General features: G+C 39.8%; 2 protein-coding genes across 4 annotated transcripts in view; both read right to left on the reverse strand.

The window, feature by feature from the left end:
* Positions 1 to 297: 297 nt before the first annotated feature.
* On the reverse strand, positions 298 to 10,639 carry pex5 (peroxisomal biogenesis factor 5). 3 transcript variants are annotated; one of them, XM_074684172.1, is made up of 17 exons: positions 10,391 to 10,639; positions 8,134 to 8,290; positions 8,004 to 8,042; positions 7,731 to 7,848; positions 7,443 to 7,589; positions 7,156 to 7,240; positions 6,434 to 6,524; positions 6,049 to 6,171; positions 4,601 to 4,714; positions 4,191 to 4,274; positions 3,809 to 3,928; positions 3,518 to 3,661; positions 3,319 to 3,389; positions 2,687 to 2,908; positions 2,396 to 2,561; positions 2,147 to 2,304; positions 298 to 1,546 (listed from the first exon to the last, which is right to left on the reverse strand). In XM_074684172.1, the coding sequence occupies exons 2-17, from the start codon at positions 8,245 to 8,247 to the stop codon at positions 1,300 to 1,302; spliced, it is 2,043 nt and encodes a 680-aa protein (XP_074540273.1). In that variant the 5' UTR covers positions 8,248 to 8,290; positions 10,391 to 10,639; the 3' UTR covers positions 298 to 1,299. The 3 variants fall into 3 exon arrangements, with proteins under 3 accessions (XP_074540273.1, XP_074540274.1, XP_074540275.1); XM_074684173.1 differs by lacking the exon at positions 4,601 to 4,714 and having other exon boundaries at positions 10,391 to 10,638; XM_074684174.1 differs by lacking the exons at positions 4,601 to 4,714; positions 6,049 to 6,171 and having other exon boundaries at positions 10,391 to 10,638.
* Positions 10,640 to 12,702: 2,063 nt separating this feature from the next.
* clstn3 (calsyntenin 3) overlaps positions 12,703 to 26,250 on the reverse strand; it is a 28,014-nt gene continuing 14,466 nt past the window's right edge. Inside the window, exons 10-19 of the mRNA XM_074683077.1 lie at positions 25,228 to 25,387; positions 24,264 to 24,323; positions 23,996 to 24,144; positions 21,939 to 22,087; positions 17,295 to 17,521; positions 17,029 to 17,190; positions 16,513 to 16,658; positions 16,190 to 16,325; positions 14,554 to 14,738; positions 12,703 to 14,470 (exon numbers count right to left, since the gene is read on the reverse strand). Of these exons, the coding sequence (XP_074539178.1) occupies positions 14,321 to 14,470; positions 14,554 to 14,738; positions 16,190 to 16,325; positions 16,513 to 16,658; positions 17,029 to 17,190; positions 17,295 to 17,521; positions 21,939 to 22,087; positions 23,996 to 24,144; positions 24,264 to 24,323; positions 25,228 to 25,387 (1,524 nt within the window). The 3' untranslated portion in view covers positions 12,703 to 14,320. The remainder of the gene's footprint in view (positions 14,471 to 14,553; positions 14,739 to 16,189; positions 16,326 to 16,512; positions 16,659 to 17,028; positions 17,191 to 17,294; positions 17,522 to 21,938; positions 22,088 to 23,995; positions 24,145 to 24,263; positions 24,324 to 25,227; positions 25,388 to 26,250) is intronic.

The following is a 26,250-nucleotide window of genomic DNA, read 5'->3' on the forward strand; positions in this document are numbered from 1 at the left end:
TCCAGTTTAATACGAGGACAAGCGTTTTAACTCTTGCCATACTTTGAAGCTTACATCAATTTTACACGTTTTATTAAGCAGGTTTACTGGCTTTTTTTCCCAACTCGAAAACCAACTTAAATTCATGGGTTATTTTAATAATGTTTAGATTTGTAGCACACAAATTTCTTTCTAGTATCTGCTGTTACTTATAAAACATTATAATTGTCATTTCACTGCTTGTCTAATTCAATCTCCTAACATCCGTTATTTGATCTCAGATGTCCACAAAGATGAAGGAAGTACAAAACAGCTGTTTGGAATCAAAGCTTTATTGCTGAATATTATATTAAACATTGCAGTCAGGGTTTTACTAACCTGAAAACAATTATAGTGCAACAATTATGTTACAATACACAATATGGCATATACCATTATTTTACAATGAAGCAAATTGTTTTACAAGGGCAGTTTGAAAAAAAGCAGGAGAGGAGCCCAGAGACACTATTCTCAACAGTATTACAATTATATGATCTTATCCGATTGTTATAACCCACTCGACCAAAAACACATTCTCAAACGCATTCTCTCTCTCTCATACACACACACACAAACACACACAGGATGTTCACATACAACTTATCATACCAGTAACAGTCCCGCTGGTTGTCAGTTCATTATCCTGGCTGATAAATGATTGTTATAAAATTAAATAAAGTACTTAAAAAAACCAAGCTGCTGCAAAACATGATGAGCATTTGTACTCTGGACTGGCCTTCTCTCAGGGGCACTTTTGATACAAAGCAGTACTCTTTAAATGTCAAAGCAGTATTGTACCTCAAATCTACACAACTGTAGTGAATACATAATTTAACATACAACCAGAGGTTGTGAGGGCACTCAGTGTCATGATATACATGACCGTCCAGCGATTACAGAATGGATTCAGTTTTTCTTCATTCACCTTCTTCATTGAGAACACGAAAAAAAAAAATCAAGTTGTCATGCCATTAAACTAGGTTCTCAGGGTAAACAGAGCAGTAGGAAAGGTGAGGATGATGACACATGTGGGACTCCAGTAACATTATCACATTACTGTTGGCTGCATCTTCCAGGTAGGAATTAATACTGCAATATTTGAAAGTCTTCAGAGGGAAACTAACCACAAGATGACATCTCAAGGTTTGTTGATTATTCACAGTGTCTTCCTCTTCCATTTCTCAGAACAACTCTGATTCCTCTCCGCCCTAATCAGTCACCCAAACATTTTCCTCCCAGTGAAACACACTCACACTCTATGAGCGCCCCCCTGGCTGATCCTCATTCAGTCCCACCGTCCACCTCTCTCTGGCAGAAGTGAGCTAGCAACGAGTCCAAGTCCCGGCGGTCAGCAGCAGCGTAGAGAGAACTCTCTCCCATCATGCTAAGAGCCATACGCAGGGTGGACCAGATGTTGTCAGACATCATGGTGGCTGCTGCACCTCCAGGTCCTCTAACTGCTCTTGCTCCATCCCCAGCAGCCTGACGCTGTAGAGACAGAGCCTCGAGGAAGTGCTCCACTGCCTCCCTGATGACATAGGAGAGCCAAACAAGGAGGGTGAACTGAAGCTAATTTTAGCTCGACAATCTGATACCTATCATAGCAAACTGCGACAGATTAAACTAACTGCTTTTAACCAAATGAGATGATAGAGTAACACAAAATATAATATAAAAGAATCAAATATTGAAATGTAAAAAAAAAATGTTTTTCAGTGAACCACAAAGTAAAATGCTATTTCAAATGTCTTTTTTTATGTTCAACAAAACTGCTGTTGCAATCCAGTGGAGATAAAAGCAAAAGCAATGTACCAGGTTTATTTTATTTTGATACAAACAAAGAGAAAAGTTGAGGCTTCAATCAAAATTGATCAAATTACCAAGTATTAGTAATTAAAAAAAAAACAAGACACCATGACTGATCAATGCAGCCCATCTACTTAAATATGGACCATTTCTGAATTTAGGGTGACTCTCTCTTACATTTGTACCAAAGCACAAGAGTTTAGTAGATTCATTAATTGTGTTTTTACTGTGTTGTCATAATTAACAGTGCAAAGTACTCTATCTCAACTGTGGTTAAACTATTTAGGTCATTATATCTTCATGCTAAAAGTCACCCCCTCACCTGTGTGCGCCAAGGTTTACACAACTGATTCCCAAATTGTAGCGGCTGCGGACAAATCCAGGCTGAAGTTCCAGGGCTCTCCTGTAGGCGGCCACTGCCTCCTCTGACCGGCTGCCATTGGCGAGTGTGGCACCCAGCTTATTCCATAGCAGGTAGTCCTGATGGAGACAGAAAAAAGAGGAATGATCACATAAAGCAGGCCAGTGTGAAGGCAGACGACAGAATCTATGCCCTTGCTAAACCTCTGACCTGTGGTGTGACAGAGAGAGCAGCGCTGAAACAGTCCACTGCCTTGTCATACTCCCCACTGAGATTGAAGAGAACTCCCAGACCACACTGTAGCTGGGGGTCAACCTGGGCAGGGTCGGAGTTTGCAGCTTGCAGGAACAAGGACTGGACATCGGTAAACAAATACCTGTGGCAGTTAAAAGAGAGAATAACAAAAAAAGAGTCAGATCGAGATTTAGATTTAAATGTCCACACAATACAACACCCTGTTTACTTTTTTCTCCCTCATTCTCAACTGTTGTGAAAACTTACTCTGGCAGCAGTGACCCGAACCTCTCTCTGTCCTTTTCTTTCTCTCTGGCACCCTCTTTTTGGCGTTCCCTCTCACTCTGCTCCCACACAGAACGATATTTTGGGTTGTGCTTTAGCCAATCACGGAGAGTCTCACAGGCCTGCCTGTGCAGTGATTCGTTAGTGAAACTGACAGCCAACGCCATCAGAGCTGTCAGGTTGTCATTCTTCAGCTCTATACATCTAATGAGAAAAGACAGGTGGAGGACGAGGAAAAATAAGTCAGCAGGCACCGTGTTATCATGCCAGTTAAAATGACAGGATGATTCTAAAATGATGAATACGTGATACAAGAAGCTCAATACTTGATTATTGTTTCAGATTTTACAATTATCATTTAGTTAGTAGAGTTTAAGCTCAGTTCATCAACAGAGAGGTAAAATCTGTTGGGGAGAAATGCACCAATGCTAAAATCAAAATAAATCAGAATTAATTACAAAATATGATTGTAACAAAGACTGTGACAGCATCATGCCTAAACAAGTAAATGGATAACAAACTCTAAAAACCCAGAGAGGAATAGTCAATTCTAAGCCAACTTAACCCATCTTTATAGAATGGTTATTCAAGCGTTTGCAATTCTAATCACCCACCTGCGGAGGGCGCTAATAGCAGCGAATTCCTGCTCATTTTCAGCCTGACAGGTTCCAAGATATTGCCAAGCCTGGGATTTAATTGATAAATAGCAGAACAAACATTACAGCAACATTACAGCTGTGCTACTGGAGTTATAACAGTTAAAACAAATATCGGTAAATTTGAAAATGGGAGCACAGACTGTGATGGACTCACCAGCTGGTTGTCAGGCTCTCTCTGCACAGCACTTTCAAAGAAACGTACGGCACCCGGGATGTCCCCTGCCTCCATCCTCTTTACCCCCTCTGACAGAGGGTCAGGGTGAGACAGGTAAGGGTTTTCCTCTTCAAACTGATAACCCTAATACAAACAGCAGGAGAAGACAAACACATCGTATTAATAACAGATTAGACACCAAGCTGAGTTTGGTGTAAAATGCTGAAATCCTCACATGTCAGGAGACTGGATTTCTCAGCAGATGTCTGTGCTGAGCTGGGTTACAGTTACCTTGTCATAAGAACTGCTGAGTAGCTGATCGAAGTCAGACAGCCAGGGGTGGCTCTCTGCATCTCTCTTGGCCATCTCCTCCCACTCCTGCTGCAGCTTCTCCCAGAAATCCACATCGCTCTGACAAATAGACACACAAGCCATCAGCTCAGTCTCCTCGCCTCATATTTCATTCTTTATTTGACCTTTTTGTGGATATATGGGAGCGTGTTGATTGTGTTAGCATCCAAAGAGAAAGACTTGATTTTTCATGAAAAAGAACTCACTCATCTCCCTTTTCCAAACCTTAAACCTACAGAGCATCGGTGTGCTCAAAAACAATATTACTCCTTCTGATCAATATTTTAGTGCTTGAGCTCTGGCTCATTGATTCTTTTCCCACCTCCACTGCAGCTTTAGCTTCTTGGAAATCTGGTCCTGCTGTGGCAAACTCATCCACCCAGGCTTCAGCTGACTCTTCAGACACCTGAATGGAGCAATGACAGGGGTTAACTTAAGTACAAACATGATGGCTAATAAAAAATGATGATGGCGACATTTAAAAAGGAAAAATATTGGGGAAAGTGAGTGGAAAGGAGGAAAAGATGAAAGAGAAAACAACACCTATAAAAGTTTATTTTCTCCCACTTATTTCTTCTTCAAAAACTACTATATCCAAACAAAATATTCACATACTTTGTGTTCAGTAACTTATTGCTTATTCACACAACAAGTTCAAGGACGAGTGGACACTCAAATATGACAATTCCAAAAATAAAACACCTCTCGCTGCAGAGACCACAGAGGGCCTACCTGCCTGACGACTTTGGCCCACTGCTCTGCTTGTTTAGCTTTAACTTTGTCAATCTTCTGATCCCTCTCACGGGGTTCCAAGGGAAGACTCCCTCCCCCCGTCTCCGTCAGGAACTATGGCAGGAGGCGAGGAGTAGGTGGCAGTGGGGAATGGGGCAATGTTTTGAGGAGGAGGGAGTGGTAAGCAAGGAGCGTTTTTTGGAGGGGTGGGCGGAATAATCAAAGTTGTAAGAGGAGCGGATGGATGGCGGTTAATATTGGGGATGGGAAGCCGAGAGTTGGAAGGCAGGTCAAAAAATGGGAAGTATAGATGTCATAGTTAGAGGGCAGTAAGTACAATGGAGCCATGGTGAAGAGATTATTCATCATAAACAAGACTGACAGCTACACATTCACAGTACAAAAGGAAAGCCCATTCCCACCAAGAAAAAACAAGTTGATGAAAATTTTACGCAAAAGAAATAATAGAAAGATAAGTCGGAACAATGAGATGTTCAAGGAGTATTCTCAGAGACTCCTCATTTTTCAGTTATCCACCCCTGACAGTCAATACAGCTTAAGACACTGTAAGAATTTCTATTAGAAAATTGAATAAAAAATAGGGGGAAAGATAATTTAATTTGAAATTCTTAAAAAGTTTCCCGATTGGGTAGATGAAACAATCATTGGTAGAAAAATTTGTTACCAGTCCAACACTGAAGCTTTTTCTTCCCTTAAAAACAAAAGATGTTCATTTTACTTAACACATTTTTGGACTTTGAAAAGTCTGTTCTGAAAGAATGTGGCATAATGTTGATTTCTGACTAAAAATCTTTACACTTTTTTGAATAATTTAAGATTTTCTATAAAGCAACTTGGGAATGGGTATAAATGAACAAGGCACCAAACTTAATGATGCAATGCATGACAGGCAAATTTTGAAAAGTAAAAGTTATAAAGAAGAAATAAAAAAGACAAAATACCCCAAATCTTTGCTTAGATGGCTTTCTTTTTCTTGGCACTAATGGGCTTCCATACACTCATGATTTTAAGGGAAATTCCAATTAAAATCTGGTATTAGCTTCTTTTATGCTTTGACTGTGCACAGTAACCACTTAAACCCTGTTTGACCAAGAGCTGAAGGAGAAAAACTGAGTCAAAAGGGAATAACGGGGGATTTTTTTACAGATTCTAAACTAACTGCATCAGATGAGAAGCAGAGAGTTGTAAGAGTCGTCTCTTTGCTCAACAAATTCCATCTGCAATGCTGTTCCGCCTCAAGCTTCATGTTACAGGGAGTGCAGTGGTTTCTTTTGGTTAAACTTTTGGAAAATATTACCCTTCATCAGATGCTGGGGTGATGAGACACACAAGGCAAAATCTCTACTGTGCACTATACACCAGTGTGCTTCCACGATATAATCCCAGTTCCAACCATGACCCCCTCCTCAGTGGGCAGTGACTCGTACCTGGTTGAGGTTGGAGGCCCAGTTCTGAGCCTCCTGGGCCTGAGCTTTATCTGTGAGCTGTTTGTCTGTTCTGCTCTCCACTGTCACACTTCCCTCTCCAATCTGCCTAATGAATCGCAGGAACTACACAACAAAAAAAGAATGACAGCATAAAGGCATTTAACAATACCTCTACCTTTTTCATTCAGGCTTACACTGATATATAGCTTCCACCCAAAGTCAGAGAATAACCTTAAACAAATCAACATTACCAATGTACTGTGTTCCCAAAGATTTACTTTACAAAAATGTCAAAGAATAAGAGAAAGATGTGGCGACAGAAATGTAAAAAGAAATGAAAGGTGGTTTTTAGTTACTGTCAGACACACATGAAGCTGCTGCTCACCTCTGTGTTTTGTAACTTTGGATCGTCGACCTTTGAGACAAGCTCATTGGCTGTTTGCCTCAGCTCCTCTCCAGGTTGATACTCTTTAGTCCTGTAAAATTAACAACCAAAAAGTGTTTTATATAGAATGAAAACTTCAGTTTGAAGCACCAATTCACCTATAATTTGCATGAGTTTAGGGAAACAAAAGTGTGGAGTAACTAAAGGTTAAGTACTGCACAACTGACTTCTTTCTGGTCATGTTAGCTAAATCGTTACTGCGTTCAGTTATACCATTAGACAAGGCTTAAAATGTATAACAAAAAAATAGTGGCAAGATTATGATCAAAGTTCAGTTGTTCCACAAAAGCTGCCATATTTCTGCATTTATTCAATTTTTACATTGCAGTCTAATTTAATGAGCTATCTGATGAATTTCCCTTTGGGGATGAATAAACTATCTATCTATCTATCTATCTATCTATCTATCTATCTATCTATCTATCTATCTATCTATCTATCTATCTATCTATCTATTTATCTATTTTCCAGCTGCATGTACTCAATGTTAAAGGCATAATAAAAAAATCTCATTAATGATAAAATGTGCTTAAATTGCATACGCCAGAATTTAAAAAAACTGTCATGGGAATAACAGAATTACAACAAAATTTAATAGGATTTCTAAAAAGATGTAAATGGACTTCATAGTGCTTGACATGTCAACATCCTCCTGATCTCACCATTCATTCTCTTTGTCTCCCAAATCTCCAAGCCACAACTTCTCCTCTGACTGCTCCAGATATTCCTCAGCCCAGCGTCCGGGATCTGCAGCAGAGCGAAAAAAACAGCTGTTTGGAACATCATGAAACCACAGACAACAGAATAATAAAAGGCTTCCCCCTCAAGCAAATTTGCTTTGATGTCAGAAAAACTGATGAAAAATGACAGTTAATGATTTCAGAGATTTAAAGAGAAGCTTCAGTTTTGAGAGTTAAACCTAAAAAGATAGAGAGGAAAGGAAAGCTACCTGCAGCCTCAGCGATAAATTCTTTTGTCCAATCAGCATCCGCTGCATCTCCCAGAGCGGTGAGGCCAGGAGCAGAGGCAGAATCAGGACCTGCGAGGAATTCAGCTGCCCAGTCACCCGAGAGAGCCAATGCTGCCACATCTGGAGCTGTGACACAGAAAAATGCGTCATTTTAAAGGGTACAAACAGTCTGTGCACATTTAGGGCTTACTCACACAAACAAAAAAGAAAATACATGAAAATTATGTGAGCAGGTGAATACAAAACAATAACCACAGAGTGGGGTACCTCTCTGTGGAGCTTGTCTGTAGCTCTGCTGGTCAATTTGCTGCATTTCCTCCAACAGTTGACCCATGTCAAATGTGTGTGGGGGTCGTGGGGGGGCCTGAAGGAACTCATTCACCAGCTGAAGCAGAAAGAAAAACATCTACTGCAGCTCCCAGAAAGTGCTGCAATAACTAGAGAACATTGAAGAAGCTCCTTGTGTGGCAAGGGAACCTTTTATTACACTTTTATGTACACTTAAACAGTCAACACAGAACAATAAAGAGCAGCACTGACCTCTTCCTCAGTTGCTATTTCTATGGCAGCAGGGGGAATCTGAAGAAAAGGATGGAGAATTAAGGACCAAGAGTTCTTTTTAAGAAATTCAGCCATTTGAACTTCTAATGCATATCTATGAGTTGCTCACTGTAGGTGTTGAGCGGTGCCGCCATGCCCCTCCTTCCTTGGTCATATGACCGGTCAGCTTCATTAAGGGATTGGCTCCACCACATTCTGCCTCCACCAACTCCCTCATCGCCATGGCAACAAAAGGATGAGGAAAACCCAACCAGAACACCTGAGAACTGAGAGGAGATTGAACAGATGCATTATGACACTTTTGGCATTAAAACCTGTTTTATTTTCGAGAAGTGAAACGGATTTGTTAACTTTTATGTGAACAAACTGAAGACAATATGGATAAACTGAATACAATTTTATTTGCCCCCAAAGAAGATAAAGCTTGGACCAACTTCTTAAATAATAATAAAAAAAAAGAAAGAAGCAGATAAAACTAACTGTACTGTAAACAACAAAAACAACAAAAGTGTACGACTTAAACAGAAGATTCAAGTTATTCAGAAACATTAGCCTTCAAACAAAAGGCACCACAAGTTTATATAAAAACTCATCAGTACAGATAATCCAGATGGCAGGCCATCATTTGGCCTCTTTTAGGTGACATCTTGAGGGTGTCCAAAAACTGCACAATCTCATGTCACGTAACACAAACCGAGCTCCATCTGCTGTTTTCTGTGTCATTTCTCGGCTTAGGCTGACCTGTTAATAATGCGGATGTGACGGCATTGCAGGCAAAACATCACTGCACAACTTGCTCCGTCATTCTAATGAGTTCAGAGGGCTTAAGCTTTTAAATGCACTGCAGCCTTAACATAGAGAAATGAAAGAGTATATATAAAGCTGTACTGTCATACTGTTATAACCAAAATTAGACCCTATGATTGACATTGGACAGGGCTGTATGATAAGCCAAAATACTATTGTGGTACAATCTAACAAAACATGTCATAACAAATTTAAAAGCTCACTCCAAAAGTCCTGTAGTGTCTTTTTTGTTAACCAAAAACACTGTGCCATTAAGCCATCTATATTTACGGAAAATTAGGTCTGCCTGAAAAATATGTGATGTGCATAAACACTGTGTAATATTTTTTGTACATCTATCTTTTTCCTGAATCCACAATCAATCACAACACTGTTTAGCTTGTTTGTATATAATTATCCTTTTTCATTGCACTCAATCTATACTATTACAGCACGTTATTGATGAGTGTTCATACCAGGGTAAAGATGAATATTGTGCATATGTAGAGAAAATGAAGATGTCAGTACCAAAATTTGGCCATGGCAGTTTCATTTCATGTTTTCCTCCTCTATCTCTTTCTCCAAAATAAAAATACAAAAGTGAAATCCTTCAGTTGATTATTTAGTCCCTGAATATTAGTACTGGAAATAATTTTAAGTGGTCTATAAGTTAGCCCTGCTGCTCATCCCCCTGACCTACATCCAGGCTCAGGGATGAACACATAACGAACTACTGCAAATGCTGGCCTACTCAACTTGTCTAACCCCCCCTGCAGGGATATGCAACATTAAATGTGCATAATGAACTGTTAAAAATAGAAAATGATTTTCTTGTCTAATCTACTCAACTGTAGCAGAGCTCACTTAAAGAAAAAAGTCGAACATTAGAAAGCTACAGGTGGACTTTACTTCATTCTTCGGGCCTAGCCTGGGAGTATGGATGTAATATTTTGGTCATACTTATACAAGCAGCTTCTGTGTTATGATGAGGCTTAATGTAAGAGGATTAGAAGAAGATATTAATTCAAACACTATCACAGGTAGGGCACGGTGTCAAATCGCTCGCTTCATCACATACCATAATCCTAAACAGATACCTTTCCTGTGAAGCGAGGTTTGGATTTCTTGTTCATGCAAATGCACAAGTAATCCGCTTTTTTTCAGAATATTACTAACAAGTCTCATGAAGATGAAACATCAAACCCAATCACCCTCAAAGCTACCCAGTTCCTGCTTTTCGTCGCTAGTACTGAACTCCTGTCATGTGTCAAATCAGTATCTGATAGCACTGTTTGGAAAGACAGCGAGCTGGATCAGGATCAGGAGAAGCAACACTAGCTCAGCGAACGTTCCTCATCGTATTTTCACTGATGTAGCCAACATGTTCATTAAATTGCAAGTCAAACTTGGAAGATTTGAAGAACCAACGATGCCCTTAGCTTCCAACAATAGCGAGTGAAGCTATCGCTAGCTACTGGTGTTAGCATGCTAGCTACAGTGGGGCCAGTGCAGAGATCATTCCTGTAGTATGAGCAGGCGAGACATGGCATGAATAGACGGGAGCATGATGTTCATCTTACCACCGACAGCTGCTGCTGTTCGCCGAACCGACAGTCGCTCCCCTCCGGCGTTTCTTCTAACTGAACAGCCGTATGAACAGAACAAAATCCACCTACAGGATCAAATCTCCCGGTAACCGTCTTAAACCAGCCGCTGCGTGTTTGAAGCGCTCGTCTTTTATTTACCTTCCTCCTCCATGACCCACAAAACGCTCCACCGATCGCTTGGAGTGTCTCGTAACGTCACGATGGTTTGGTATTCTCAACGGGCTTACGCCAAAATATGGCAGGACTTGAGAAACACACGTAGAAAAGCGGACAGGGTTACTTAAGTTACTGATTTTTTTACGTAAAAAGAAAAACGCAGAGGACCAAAGTCCAGCAAATCACAGGTGAGGTTGCGAGGAGCAGAAATGCAACGCTCGAGAAAAGTGTTCAGACTTTGTAAACTTTCACGGATCATTTTACCAGAAACATACATTTCTCCTGAAATTTAGTGATTTTTATTTATTTATTATCTAGTTTGAATGGAATCTTGGCATATTTTTATCCTTGAATTAAAAACACTTTTTTTTTTTTTTGCTGTATTGGATGGAAAATTTAAAACTTTTATTATTGTAAGAATTGTAGAAATGGCAGTGTTGTCTTTTTTTAGGAAATAATATTTAATTTGCACATTTTTTTAACTTAATATCAAATTGAACTACATTGTTGGAGTCTGTTATACCCCTGTAACAGTCCTGTAGCACAGGGCAGTGACAAGGCCTGACAGTCAGCCCTTTGACCTGCCATTACTCAATCCAGATGCATGCTTGCAACTGTTTACGTAAAGACAAGCCTTTTAGTTAAATTCAAAGAAACATTTTTTTTTCTTTAATATCTTTTACTTTAGTGTGACAGGGCCTGACACTTAAGCTTAACTTGTTAAAAAATGAATTAATAAAAAAATGGGGTCAAAATCACAGATATGAATAAACTCAGCCTCAATCCCAATCAGTTAACCAAATGGTGTCACTTCTTCTGAATGCAAACCTTGAAGGTCTGTACATCAGGAAAATTTGGTATAGTTGTAAAATAGCTACTGTTTATTAAAAATATGGTTTATGTACTCATTGCATTAATCAACCTATTGCAGAGGATAACAACTTAAATTTGGTGTAAATGTTTTTTTTGTTGTTGTTGTTTTTTTTTTGCCCCAAAATGTCATGACATAAATGCAGATTATGCAGCTCAATCTTTGTAGAGGACAGGAAAATTTTACAAATTTGTAAATTTAGATACAAATTTTAATGAAGAAAACAAAAAATAAGTGAATCTAGCAACTATTTTACTCCTTTACTGAACAAGGTACACAAATCAGCCATTGGGTTAGTTAGTTCAAGAAATTTTTGGATTTTTCAAGGTTTTTTTTTTTTTTTCAAAAATATGTGGCATTTTTATAAATTAAACTAAACACTATACAACTGTCAAAGTTAGTTTTCACGGCAATACCATTGTATGAATTTATTAATTTAATTTTTATAAATTATATTTAATATTTATATTAACTATTATTCCATTGTGTTGGACACAGATAGATTTTATTTATCTAACAATAAAATACATATTCATATAAGTGAGTAACCCAATAAAGCACACACTTCTTTAACCTCTACTAAGTATATGATTACCACTTGTGGTTATATAAGCATTACTGAAGCAATGTGCAGTTTTTTTGCAGCATTTTATTGTTAAAGTTGTTGGAGCTTGAGTGTATTTGAGTTACTTTACACTCTATTGTTTTACCAGAAAAAAAAAACTATATTCTATCGAAATGTAAATTTTATTTTAGTGATTAGAAAGTACAATATTGTTTACTGAAATATTAATAGGCTGGATGCGATAGGAAACATAAAACTTATATTCATGAGTTCAGTATAAATGTGTGGGTATGTCCGCTTTGAAAGTAAATTTGTTATTTTATGGTCCAACCACAAAAAAATGTAATATTTTATTTAACAATAAGTGCTCCACTTGCACAAGAAAGCCCTCTCATGGAGACGTCATATAGTGTTTTTATTATGAATTTTGTTATGTTTTCTGACAATTCTCAATAACAATTAGTCAGCATAATCCATGTCATCCTTGTATCAATAATTACAGGTAATTTTCTGATAGTAACATAGTAATAATATAAGTTATTAATCAATGCAATGTTTTATTCCTTCTTAACATCACAGTCAAAAACGACAGGCTTTATTTACTGACAGGTTTAGCACTGCACATTGATAGGCTACACAGACAGACAGCAAGAGACACAGAGGGAGAGTTGAGGGGGTAGCAGAGGTGTGGGGGGGTGGGGTAAGGTGAGGATAAGCACACAGTTGTACATTCATTAAACCAAAGATATTGTATGGAGTGAAAATTTTTGAATTTAAACCGTGAAAAAAGTTACCCAAAAGATGTGACAGTTGAAATGAGAGAGACGTGTCTAAGTATCACAACAATGTGCCCTCCATTTTTCTGTGATTCAGATATTGACAAGTTCTTAAATTACAACAATATTACACACAAATTAAGAGACACTCATCAAGCCAGGGATTTTCATCCTTATCACTACTACTATTATTATCATTAATGTTCTGTTTTGTGATGCTGTAAAAGTGGTCACTTAAATGATGGAGCGGGGAAATAAGTAAATCAGAATCTGCTCCCTCTTTAAAGTGTGGCTGCAATAATAATAATAGTAATAACAATAATATCATAATATTCATCACTGTATGTACAGAAAATTCATTACAATCAATACAATCAAAACTGCCCAAGCTGAGCGGACATTCTGGAAACAGCAGGGGTAGTAGCATTATGGAGTGTGCAGTTTGTTTGTGTGTGTGTGTGTGTGTGTGTGTGTGTGTGTGTGTGTGTGTGTGTGTGTGTGTGTGTGTGTGTGTGTGTGTGTGTGTGTACTTTCTTTTTTGCATGTGACGTCTTGCAATAATTGTAAGAGCAAGGTGCAGTGAGTGAAAGAGTGCAGTGAGAGTCATTGAAAGACATTCCTGTGGTCACTGTGAGGAGTGGGTCAGAGGTGAAGTTGCACCAGGTTTGTTGAAATATGTTTTCATCATTTAGCGGAACAAACTGAAAATTTTTCCAATTTGAACCTGTAATGATTTTGCATGGACTCAACACTTGTAGGCTTATTATGTTGTATTTTTGGGGTATTGCAGAGTTGATGTAGACTGAGATGTCAGTTAGAAAGTCCTTGAATATGTCAGCTTAACAGCAGCTCAGTGTAAAACTTAGGAGCTGACGCACTAAATGAGTCACAATACCAAATGAAATTTTTGCGAGCATGGTGTTTCTTTTTGAGTTTTTCTTTTCTATGAATGAATTTCTGACCTCACTGACTTTGTTCTGCGGCTGAAAAGGAATGTGTTGAGAGGGAGAATGCTGAGAGCTTGTGCACAGACTTCTGGAGTCTAATAAAGGAGTGCATTGAAAAGTGAGGATAAAGGCTTTGTATCTTCTCCTCACAGCCTGCATGTTGTTCCAGGTTTTCATTTTGTATAGATTTCATTCTATGTTCAATAACAAAAGATAAAATACAATCTTTTTTTCTTTTTGAAACAAAAGCAGTCTCATTCAACCAGTAATACACTATACAGACACATTACCATTTTGTGATTAAGAACTGGTGCACCACATATTTTTTGGTGGGTTTTGCTCAGGCGGCTAAATTACATGGACTGTATACATTGTGCCATAGAACATTTAAGTGGAGAACAATTGGCCCTTTGTTGGCTATAGGTCACATATGGCGTTGAGTGTCAGGTGTATTACAGTAACTGTGTTGTGCGTAGTGTTTGTAAGCATACATTCCTTATACTAGTGGTGTCAGCAGTCGTCAATATTAAAACGTGTTGGAGTGTGTGACTGGTGAGCCCGTTTGTGATTTCTATGAGAACTGGCGGCTCAGTAGCGACGGGTGTTGCCGTCTCTTCCCTCTTTCTTGATGATGATTCGCTGGTCGTCACTGGCATCGTCAGGTGACTCTGCTACCTCCTCGTCCTCATCGCCTTCCCCCTCTGTGTCCGCAGAGATGCCCATGCGAGACTCATAGGACTGTGTGCAGGTGGAAACAGGTGATTAACAGGTGTTCCCACTCTATGTCCTCAAATCATCAATCAGAACTCTAGTTAGTTTACCTCCATGGGGTTGACAATGATGGTGAGGGCAGAGTCATCCCATTGGCTGCTCCCCTCCTTAGCCCCGCCCCTGGAACCTTCCCCACGGCGATGGATGGAGCGAATTCGGAACACTCCAAGGATCACCATGACAACCAGGAAACCAACACACACCATTATGATGACTGTGGCTGCTCCAGGTACCACTGTAAAAATAAAACACATTTAAGAGTTGTGTGATGAAATCATCCTGATTCAAAGGGAGGAAAGCCCATTAATGATGAAAATTATTCTTGGAAATCTTTAGATAGAAAAATAAAAATAAATTGTGAATAATAGATATTTAATCATCTTGCCACACTGTCATGCTCAATGGATTAGGAGCAAAAATACAGACACTGTAGTTTAATAAAGCCAAACATCATTTTTTTTAAGGATGGATACTTTGACGCCCCGTGAGTGATTTGACTGGTACAAAAGGGACCAGATTTTCTGACCAGAGAATTTTCTGGTCAGAAAACACTGTTTACAAATGTAAAGGGCAAGAATGGAAAAGCAGTGAGAGAAATCACTTCATCCACAGGGGGGCACCAAAATGCACACACAGATAAAATACTTTAACTTCATTAATTGTGACAAATAGCAAAGAGTTTGCATGGTACAACACACAAGTTTTCAATGAAGTTGACCTCATGTTGAATGCCTTTGAACTGAAGAACATCTGCTTATATATTCACATGTCTGATGGTGTGTGTCTTAGCAAACATTTACCAGTCAACAGGACTCAGATAACAATTCTATCGTCAGTGTGGCTGAAAGTGTTACAATTGAAACAGCAGAGCATTATATAATTACTAGTCATACTGCCTCCTGTGAAGTTTTCTTTTTATAAACCAGCCTTATGATAAATTTTACATCACCGTGTTTCAACACCTGTCTGCCTGATAAGATTTTCTGCTCTTCCCTTGTACAAGATTAAATCTAAAGAAGACTGTTGATTTGGGTTTTCATTCCAAGACTTTTTTCTTTTGGCTGAGAGGAAAGTTTTCTTATATGAAACAGAAGTTTTTTTGTGTTTGCATCTCTGAAATCAGGTCTAACAAACATTAGGATTTTGTCTCCTTCCTTGAAAACACAGTTGCGGATCAGATTCTAGTACGATGAATCCAACATTTTTCACATCTTCTTTTTGTCCCTCTATACTGGCACGTTTTTTTTTTTTTTTGCAAATCTTAGAGCGTTAATAGAGTGGAACCCTTAGAACAGTAGGTGTTAGCTGAGTTTCACCATAGGAGCAGCATCCTGCCAGTAAACACATATGTCCATGTGATAAAGAGAGTGAGGATCTGCACATTACAGAATTAGGTCCACAGCAACACGAGAGGTCTCAATATGTGAAGATATTTTTCATTGTCTGCAAACATTTAACACATTAAAAACAGCTGCAGACTTGTAGGTTTGTTCTGTAGGCTCTTTTTATTCAGTTTGTGTTTTGAGTTGAGTTTGAGTTGTGTGTGCCCCCACACTTAGCCAGGAAGATCACTCATTGATTTGCCATGGATAACTGTGTAACTGTTTTTCTATAAAGCAGCTGTGACAATAAATGTTTCTTTGGGAAAGTAATGAACAAAAAGAACTGATCAGAGTAAAATGTCACCTGAGTTGCGGTGTGGGTTGGGCAGTGTATGTCCACTTAGCTCCCCAGCGTGATGGGACGGGTGCAGGAACTGCTGCTGGGAGGCCAGCAGATGAGATGGGTGGTACAGGCTGTCCAGGGAATGGAGGAAGTTCACCTGTAAGAGGGAAGAAGAGACAGATCACCTCACTAGCACTTCACATTGTTTGGTCAAAATAATCTCCCACAGCTCTTTTCACATCAAGTAAGTAAGTAAGTAAGGGTGTGTATCTTAAATAATCTGAGGGAAATGTTCTTCTTCATGTTGTTTCAGGAGATGTTATGTGATTGCTGTTTCTCTTCACCTCCAAGGTCAGCTCATTGCTTGTGTATCTGCCATTCATTTCAGAGCAGGACAGACGGAACCGCCTCTCAAAGCGAGCGGAGCCTTTGGCCAGTCGATAGCGGACCGAGCGAAGGACGTCCTCGTACACAGAGATGGATTCAGCTCCTGGAGAAAGCGTGGTAATGTAAGAATTGAGAACAAAATAAGCAGAAAGGGACTCAATACTGACAACAATAAAGAGGATAAGTTTAGAGAAGGAGGAGGAAGAAGTGGGAGGAGGACAGAAAGAGAATCTGTAGCCTCTTGTTGACAACTGATTGTGACAGTACGGGATAGATGGCCTTTACGAGTGGGCCTTACTGCCTACAATAGAAACTGAAAATTTCTGGATTTGATAGTTTTCTTAACTTTGGATTACTGTGAATGCTCATTTTTAGACATACTTTGTGGTGTCTGTTTCATCTTCCTTCTGTCTCACTGTGTTTACTAATGTTTTTACTTCCAGTGTCATTCTGACAGTTTTAAATCTACACACCTGTGATGGCAATGTAAGCAGTAGTATTGATGATTTCCAATCCCCTTTCGCGAACAACATCCATATCCACCAGGAGCTCCTCCCTCTCTGGGTTTAGCTCCTCCCCCAGTGGCTGGACCTCACAGCCATCCAAAGTGTGAGCCACCGCATCAGACATCAGAGCTAACCGGCAGCAGAAAAATAAAGTCAAACGTTAACTTTAAGATTTCTGGATGAAGACAACAGGGAAGCTCATTTCCGAGATAGGAAAACTCGGTGCTACTCACCTCCGCCCTCCATCCCCTGTGCAGCTGTGTTGACGGCATGAGACAGAGAGCAGACAATCCTAAGCTCAGGAAAAAGGGGGACACCACGGGGACCCTCAAACTCAGGGGCAGGACGAGCCAGATGAGGACCGACCCCAGACAGAGAGATCTGAGGGGCGTCGGGCTGCAGGACCACCAGGTATCCCTCCAGCTGCTTCAGGGACAAGCAGCTCTCTTCATTGAAGCATCTGGCAGCAGAGAAGGAAGAGTGGGCTGTTAAAGGGAATTTTTTGCAGAATTTGTGACATGACTCGAGGGATGACAGTCAGACTGCTGATTCGTCCTGGCTAAACCATCAATCCACCTACGAGATATATTCCTGCAAGAAATATGCAAACATTCAGGGTGCTCAAGTTTCTGTTTTAATTACTTTGGTGGTCTCTTGGATCTGGAACACCACCTTGAAGTTGATATATTTTTCTTTTTAATCTTTTTTTTTTTAAAGCTTCCTGTCATGGCTGTTAAAAAGAGTAGTCATGTTAGTTCAGATAAATGCTTCTCCAGTTTTTACCACTGAACATCTGTGACATGATATGATACATGATATATGGACAGATTAACAAACATATATGAGCACTGATATATCAAAATGGGTTAAGCTGTACTACAAATAGCTTCATTTTGTTCATTCTTGAATCCCAAATTAACCAAAACTGTAGCTGAAGTAGCCAACAGCCGCTTGGCCAGAGAAGAGCAGTTACTTTAAAGCTGGGAGTTCACGGTACAAGACTTGTTTTGTTTGGTGACTTGTCCCCACTGACACTGGCCCAAGTGACATCACATCAGGTGATCCTTGAAATAACTCCCTCTTGAGTCAAAAGAGGCATTAAAAAAGCTTTTTTTACTTGTGAAGTGATGCTCTCCCACATCCTGCAAGCACATTAATTATGTAAATTTTATGTTTCACAATCATCAGATCAAAATGTCATCTATTTGTAAAAACTGAACTACATGTTGGCTTGAACAACACTTCTCCAACTCTTCCTGCAGAACAAAAGCAATGCCAAAGAACAAACTGACTCTTAAAGTCGAGGTTTTACATCACGACCCCTCAGCCAGCTCTCCTGCTTTGTCAAGTCTAATGTTGGCAGGTGTGGTTAACCCCTCTAAAAAATTCACATTTGGACATAGATCAGTTAAGAACTATCAAGACAGTAAGCATGAATGAAATATCTTACTTTTATTTTGATTATGACCTGTGTCTGTTCTATGACTAAGATCGCAAGTGCTGAGTATCAAAAACGCTTCATGTTTTGGTTTCACTTTTGGATAGCTGTTATTCCGTCAATCTTTTTGTTTCCAGCTTAGATTTATGACCACAAGGCTGCAAACACAATGACATTCCCATCAGCCTCAGCTGCACTTTGTGCTTAATGCTAGTTTGCCAAGTTAACATGGAACTTTGCTAAACTGAGATGATTCAAAACAGAAACCTCAAACCCTCCACAAATCATGAAAACCGTTACTGCCAGGAAGTTAGCACACTTTTGAAGCTTGAACTAATGGCCCTGCTTGCATGGTTCTGGAAAACACATAGTGAATGAGCGCTTGTTAAAAAAGTTGTCACAATAATTATGTTCACAAAGTTTAAAATCCAGTTTAAGTTTTCTCTATCTAGAGCCGTAATTCCACCATGACCGTGGTTAAAATGTATCTGTTGTGACACTGAAAATAGCAAATGTGAAAACACAGGAGCTCTGGAACGAATTTAATTTTACTGCCAGAAAAGCAGATCTCCGACGGGCTGCTTACATGTATTTATTCGTCTGCGTTATAATTTAGCGTCATATTTGAAGGGGGATTAAGTAGAGTGAGTCTGTGTGTGTATGTGTGTGCTACTTTTCGACTATCAGAGTGAGCAGCTGCTTGTTTTGGCCTCTCCAGAAGGGCCTGCTGTTCAGCCATCTGGGAAACTCCTGGCCTCAAATAAGTCTAATCTTCACACACGCAATAAAACATGCTGGAGGAGAAAAAACTCTCGTATACTTGAGCTGAAACCAAGTCAGTGAAATTCTCTCCATGACCTCGAATCATTGGGAATTTTAAAACACTGGGAAAAATCTGTTTAATCTCGTAAACACGGGTAAAAAAAAAAAACAACAGTCCCAACAGACAGAAGATAAGAAGATTTGCACAGCCTGACAGTTTGAGGAGATCTGATTTGTCAGTATGCAGCTAGTTTTGGTATAAATACAAAATCTAGCAGAGTATACGTGGGGAACTGTAGTGAGGTGAATTAATAATTGATCAGCTGAAAGTGACTGCTAAAGCTGGAGAGCCAGTTCACGGATGTGAAGCATGGCTGAGCACTGACCCGCAAACAGATGTTGGTATGCCTTTACTTTCACAGCCAGGTGATTCAGTGTGATGCATTCAGGATTCACATATTCGTTCAGAAGCCAAACACTGAGTCAAAAATGTTTAAGCAGGCAAAAGTAAAACATCTTAGATGTATAAGAAATTTCTATCGAGCAGAATAATTCTGTGACATGATAACAAAAAATAAATAAATACATTAAAAAAACGGTGCCGCTGAAACTGGATTTTTCTTCATCCTTTGTTACTACAGAACCAGGCAGGCTGCAGGACCTGTAGTTTACTTCATCAAAGCAAAATGGACTTGGAAGAGGAGTGAACAAAGAGATAAGATACTCTGTCTTATCTCTCTCTTCGACATACTCTCTATATAACCGTTTCTTTCATGCTACGCTGCTTCTTATCACTGCCTGGCAAGGTCCATGTTTGATGAGTTCAATGTCAAAGCAGCTGCAGGGTCCACAGAGCAACACCTTTTTGAACCACTAGACTCCCAGACACTCCCTATACTGTGAGTGACTGTCACTTTATTTCTTGAATGTACAGAAAAGCTGTCTCTCGATAGAAGATGATGTTTTATGCAATAAGTGGAGTACAATTATGCAGTTGTAGTGCTCCTCAAGATCCATACTTTGTTTTGGCGCCCTCTGTGGTCAAAGTAATACCTCTCATCTTTTTGCAGCTGATGCCTTGTTTATGTTAAAGGTCCCATATTATGCAAAAATCACTTCATTAAGTCTTTTAGTTAAATTTGTTGGTCTTTGGCTTTCCTCCCAGCCCACAAAATGTGATATTTAATGACAAAACCTGTACCTAGTAGTGCTTGTGCATGTAAAATCTTGACCTAAAACGAGCTGTTTAGATTTTCCGGGGTTTGCCGACGTCAGCGAGTCCCTTTTTCTGATAATCAGGAGCAAGTCTGACCTGATTGGTCCACTGGAGCAAATACCCTTGAACCCCCTCCCCGCCCACTCCTCTCCCTGCTGCTGGGGAGAACTCTCTCCAGCAACGGGGAGAGGAGTGTGGCTGTTTTTGGCTGTAAACAGACACATAGTTCCATGCACAAGCTTCCCATCTCAGAAGAAGACAAGACTAAGTGGCTAGAGTTCATTTATCAAGGAAATGTGCCAGCTACACTCAGTAAAACTGTGCATGTGTGCTAGTCACTTCATGGCCGCCTGCTTTTCCAACTTTGGACAGTACAACAGAGGGCTAGTAAATAGACTGGTCCTGAATCCAGGTGCATTACCAACCATCCGCCAACAAACCTCAGACCCTGGAAATGTGAGTATTTTAAATGCTGTGTGCTGTGGCGCAGATGTAAGAGCTTTTACTCAGTGTTCCCCTGTCTCTGTGTTAGCTTCAGGATGCTAACTCTAGCTGCAGTTAGTCTGTTGTTTTAGCCTGTTATGTTACAGTAAACAGGCTTTGCTGTTTTCTAGACATTGTGCACTCAGAGCTTGTGGCGCCGCTCTCAGTGACGCAGTAGAGCGGGGCGGTATCAGCGGTGGCTCATTCACATATGAAAGTCACACCCAGTAAATCAGAGCGTTCTGAACAGAGGGGCTATGAGAGCCTGGAAACAATGCTGCTGTGCTTGATTTATTGGCTTTTTGGACAAAAACATGTTACTACTATTTCATGAAGACATCAATGATCCATACTAAACTGCAGAAAAGGAGCATAATATGGGACCTTTAAATCTAGTTTCTGACGATTAACAATCTGATGTCTTGCTGTCGCTTCCTATACAAAGGTTGTTCCATCTGCTTGCTTCATAGTCACTGTCGATGTAGCTGCTAAGGGTCTTGTTGGCTTTAATAGATCACAGAAAAGTAAATTGAGATTTATGTATTCAAGTGCTAATAATGCCCAGATTAACTGCATCTTAATAATTGGGGAAGTAATTTTGCATGCAATAAGTTCCTTTTGATTTTAGCTTCTCAAATTGAAAGTTCAGCCAGACAGCTAATGTTGAAATGTTTGTTTAGTTTTTGTGGCAAAACAGTTTTCCTTCCAGGCTTGAGACTCATCACTTCTGGCAGATTAATTAAAAATGCAGACACTGATGAGTGACGGGATAAATTCTTAAACTCTGTATAGCCGGAGTCTGCAGGTGGATGCGGGGGAGATGATGGTTCAGGACAGCAGTGGCAATGACAAAGCAGAGGGAGGGGGAGTCCACCAAATTGAGAGGGTTCATCTGTCAGGTGATTAGGAAACTTGTGCATTCACTGACTTGTGCGTTCACATGCGTCTGTCTGTGCCTGTGTGTTTCAGTCTTTGTACCTTAGTGAGGTGGTAAGTTTGAGAGGTCGGACTCCAGGAGTTGCGAAGCGTAGAGAGTTCCTGTAGGTGACCTGCTGCACAGCACGGTTAAAGCTCTCAATGTCGTCTCCCTCCAGCACCAACACCGACTGACTGGGGTTTACATGAACCTGTGAGATTGAAGAAGAAACTTGAGAGATAAGGTTTCATCCTTTTGTAAGAAGGCATCACATTAACTGCTTTAAGACTGCAGCTGAAATTTAGGTATTAGCATGCATGTCACTGAAATGTCAATTAATGTGGATTATCCTGACCCAGTTTTTGTTGCAAAGCTTCGAATAAAGAAGAAAATATAAACTGTGGAATTCTGATTTTATAGCAACTTACTTAAGATTTGTTGATTTGTCTCCCTGTTACCACACTTAATTGAGGCAATACCCTAAGAGACTCCTAAATAAACACTTCAACAGCCCTGGCATTAAATAACTTCAGTGAATAACTGTGATTGATTGTAATTCAATGTAATATAATGTAATGACAACAAAACATAGGAATAAGTACTTTTTTGACATGTTTTTATTTTATTTTGTATATTGTGTTTGTTATATTTGTTGATTGCTGACCAAGGGGCATCACCTGGTTTAGAAAAATGAAGCCTATGCAGAAGTGATAATAGTTGTTGTTTATCAAGAATCCACATGAGGCTGGCTGCAGAAAGACTGGAAACCATGTACGCACCCAGCCAGAGAAACCTGACTTTACGGCATGAAAAATCCTAATTAAAGCCTGGTTCAAAAAACAGTTTGGGTCTGAAATGCTGATTTTGCTATCGCCAGGCACTGAATCTTTTTTCTAACTCGGCAGTTAAAAAGATACAAGGATTGTCTGATTGTCCAATCAGACACTCAGCTCTATAGCTTTAAAAAAGGAAACTCAAAGCCAATGTGGCTGCATCCATGGATTGGCTCTATTTCACTGTAGCAGGAGCAGATGGGTGATGTCGCAGAGACCACATCCTTATTTTTTACAGTCTACGGTATTGACCACTAGAGGAGGTAAAAAAAAAACATAAGGTAACATGATGACAGTTTGTATTTCCAGTTAAAGAGTTAAAATGTCCCCCTCCCTCTGGGGGGAAGACTAAAACAGGTTTCCCGTGCCATGTTTCTTTCTGTTCAGACTTAAAATTCATGAACTTGCTCCTTTTGCAGTCCATAAACAGCAGCAAAGTATGGAAACACAAATGAACGTGAACAGAAAGTGAGAGCAAACAAAGTGAAACCAAAGGAAGAGAAATTAATTGGGACTTCCCTCCAGGCAAAACTGCTGCTCACTTATCATGCAAAACACATCACACAATGTGCATAACATAATGCAACGTGTAGTGTGTCAAAACGGTGCTGCATAGTTTACTCAAAATCTGTGTCTGTAAAGCTTCAAGCAGCAGTGGAATAAGTCAGGAAAACTGAAAAACAGCCTCAAAGCTTGACTGGCTGAATTAGTAATGAGGCTTTAAATCTAAAGTCTTACTCAGTGGATTACTTCAAAAATAAAGCTTTATTTGGAACAATATGAATTATGAACTATATGATAAATAAAGGATTGTTTATCTATAAGTCAACAAAAGATAGTCTTTGAAGCTGGCTTTGGTTATCTGCCAGAATTAGGATATGAAGGAGACGTGAGTGCCCTAAAAAATAAGGTTAAAAAATACAGAGATGTTCATGTTGCACTAAAAGAGGGAGATTCAGCTTATCTTACACATCAATGTGCTTGTGAAAGTATTTTGTTGAGAACATTCCAGAAAGGATGGATCTGATCTTGCATTTAGGTTATTTATATTTGTGGTATATTTCTAAGTATCCATGGGGAGATCCATGTTGGTGGAGGTAAAGCTTGGGAGATACAATATTTGTAGCTGGATTAATCTAAAATCTTTTCATTTTCAAAGAAAAACACGAAAGGGGAAGGAAGTTTTACATTTCTTGACACAGCTGTTAATTTCATGGCTTGAACTATTTTTTTTTTTTTTTTTTTTTACAATAATGTGTCAATCCACTCCTTCCTGACATTTTTACCTTCATGCCAGAGCCCAGGGTCTCCAGGTCTCCAAAGTCCAGCCCCTCCCTGCAGGCGTACAGACACTCGACCACACTGTGAGGCTCCACACTGCCTGGACGCACTGTCACCCCTGACAGAAGGCCATGGTACCCTCCCACATATCTCACTAAAGACCAGAGACGGCACATTATGAAAGACCACATTTATATTCTGATAGGTGCATAAATAATGGAGGAGAAACTGCAGAGCCTCATGCTGGCTACAGTGTGAAAACAGGGAGGTTACCTGAGTCTTTCCCCTCTGGGATGGTGTTGTTTAGAATCTCCTTCTGCTTCTCTTCTGGCTCTGCAGGGAAAACCAGCAAGCAGAGAAAAAAAAAACAAGGACAGGAAAACACAAGTTATGAAAAGAAAGTGAGAGGAGGAGTGAGGTTGCTGGAGACTGACAGGAAATAAAAATGAATTAAATAAATAACACAAGCATACACAAGTGATAAAATGTAAGCAAAGGAAAACCCGTTGATGATATTCAAAAATGCACCATCTCCTCATTATCTGGCAGCAGCTGTTGCCAAACAGGTAGCAGAGCAGTTTTCGCTGTGGAGCATTAGTCGAGTGAGTGAGTGAGTGTGTGTGTGTGTGTGTGTGTGTGTGTGTGTGTGTGTGTGTGTGTGTGTGTGTGTGTGTGTGTGTGTGTGTGTGTGTGTGTGTGTGTGTGTGTGTGTGTGTGTGTGTGTGTGTGTGAAGTGTATGTGTGTGTTTCAGCAGCTAATTGGCAGCCAGAGTTCCCATTTTAACCAGCGGTTGGAGAGGCTGATAGCTGTCTCGCCCTTGTGTTGTTCTGCTCCCCTGAATAATTGATAAAGTCAGTTATATTATTAGCTCTCCAAGATAAAATGCATCAACCAAATTATAAGTGAGTGAAACCAGGGAGAGAGACAGGAGGGGTAACACGTCTTGGCAGATTGTGATACCTCGTGAGGGATTGTGAGTTTGCAGTGCTTACCCCCAGAATTGTCAGGCTGTTTTTACTGTCGATGTGCGATTTAATTTAAATGACATTTTAGCAGCAGAAGAATTCAAACTGCACATTTTCTGTTCACAGTATTTATGCAAAAAGGGGAAAAAAACAGCTTTCATCTGCTGTTTCCCCTGCTTACATTTACTTCTGTCAGAATCCATCATGAAGCTGGAATGAAATGTGTGTCAGTGGTGAATGATTCACTTGAGCATAAATTTTAGAGTTTTACCCCAGCAGGCGCCGATGAACATCCTCTGGTGGGGGGCAGGGTTGGGGATGGCTCCATTATCGTGGATGAGGGCGGGGTCAAAGGTCACACCATCGACGTACAGGGTCACTGAGGGGAACTGGACACTGAGTGAAAGGTGATGCCACTCGCTGTCGCACACCTGTTACAGGGAGAAAACATAGAGTCAACATGAAACCAAACAACAAACAGTTAAAAAAAAATCATGTAAGGCATGACATCTGGACATTTACTGATGTCAGTGGAGCAGGAATACGTCACAGGTTACTAGGGGTGGGAGAAAAAAATTGATATACTTCGGGATTATTTTGTTTGACAATATCAAAACTGTGATTTTATTTTTTTTAATAAGAAAATATGGCACCTGATATGGTCTGTAGACTTTATCATCATCATCATTTAACTTTTTACATTGTCTGGTTTTAAAAAAGCAAACTAAAAATTGCAAAATCGTAAAAATCGAAGAATCGCAATGTAAAATAAACGGAAACCCCAAAAATCGTAAAATAATCGAATCACAAGAATAGCATATCGTCCGAGCCCTGCAGGTTACGTTCAAAGTCCTTGTCAGGAGTTACTAATCGATTGTGATACAGATGCCTCTCTATGACTTCAAAAAGTAACCAAGACCATTAGCAGAAACATTTCTCTGTTGTCCGTTTTGACGCCTGAAACCAGTTCAAGGAGGTAGGATGAGATTAGAGGACTGGCAGTTTGACATTTCTTACAGTTTCAACAGCAAATATTCATAAATAGTGCATTTGACTGTTAAAAAGTGCCAGGATGAGATTTTTGCCAGGTCATCTATGTGCAAGATAAGATTGGCAAAGCTCTTTGGGGAATGACAAAGCCCTATGGTGAATGTCTTTGCCCACAGGGGGCGCCAAAACTGACACAAGCTGAAAGTGCTTCAGAGCAGCTGACAATAGTAGATTTTTTTAGTCCTGAATTTAAAATCTCTGCAGAAACAGGCGAGGCTGTGTTTCAATTTTTTCAAAGGTGTGA

The sequence above is a fragment of the Halichoeres trimaculatus genome, unplaced genomic scaffold (assembly GCF_033239565.1).
Source record: "Halichoeres trimaculatus isolate MK-OKI-2021-1 unplaced genomic scaffold, fHalTri1.1 fHalTri1_scaffold_12, whole genome shotgun sequence".
In the NCBI taxonomy this organism is placed as follows: domain Eukaryota; kingdom Metazoa; phylum Chordata; class Actinopteri; order Labriformes; family Labridae; genus Halichoeres; species Halichoeres trimaculatus.

Coding starts and splice junctions, on each gene's coding strand:
- pex5 (XM_074684172.1), bottom strand. CDS start 8,247: ATGGCGATGAGGGAGTTGGTGGAGGCAGAATGTGGTGGAGCCAATCCC. Junction 4,275..4,600: donor GGGCCAAAGTCGTCAGGCAG/GTAGGCCCTCTG, acceptor TGCTCCATTCAG/GTGTCTGAAGAGTCAGCTGA. Junction 1,547..2,146: donor GTAAACCTTGGCGCACACAG/GTGAGGGGGTGA, acceptor CTATGTCATCAG/GGAGGCAGTGGAGCACTTCC.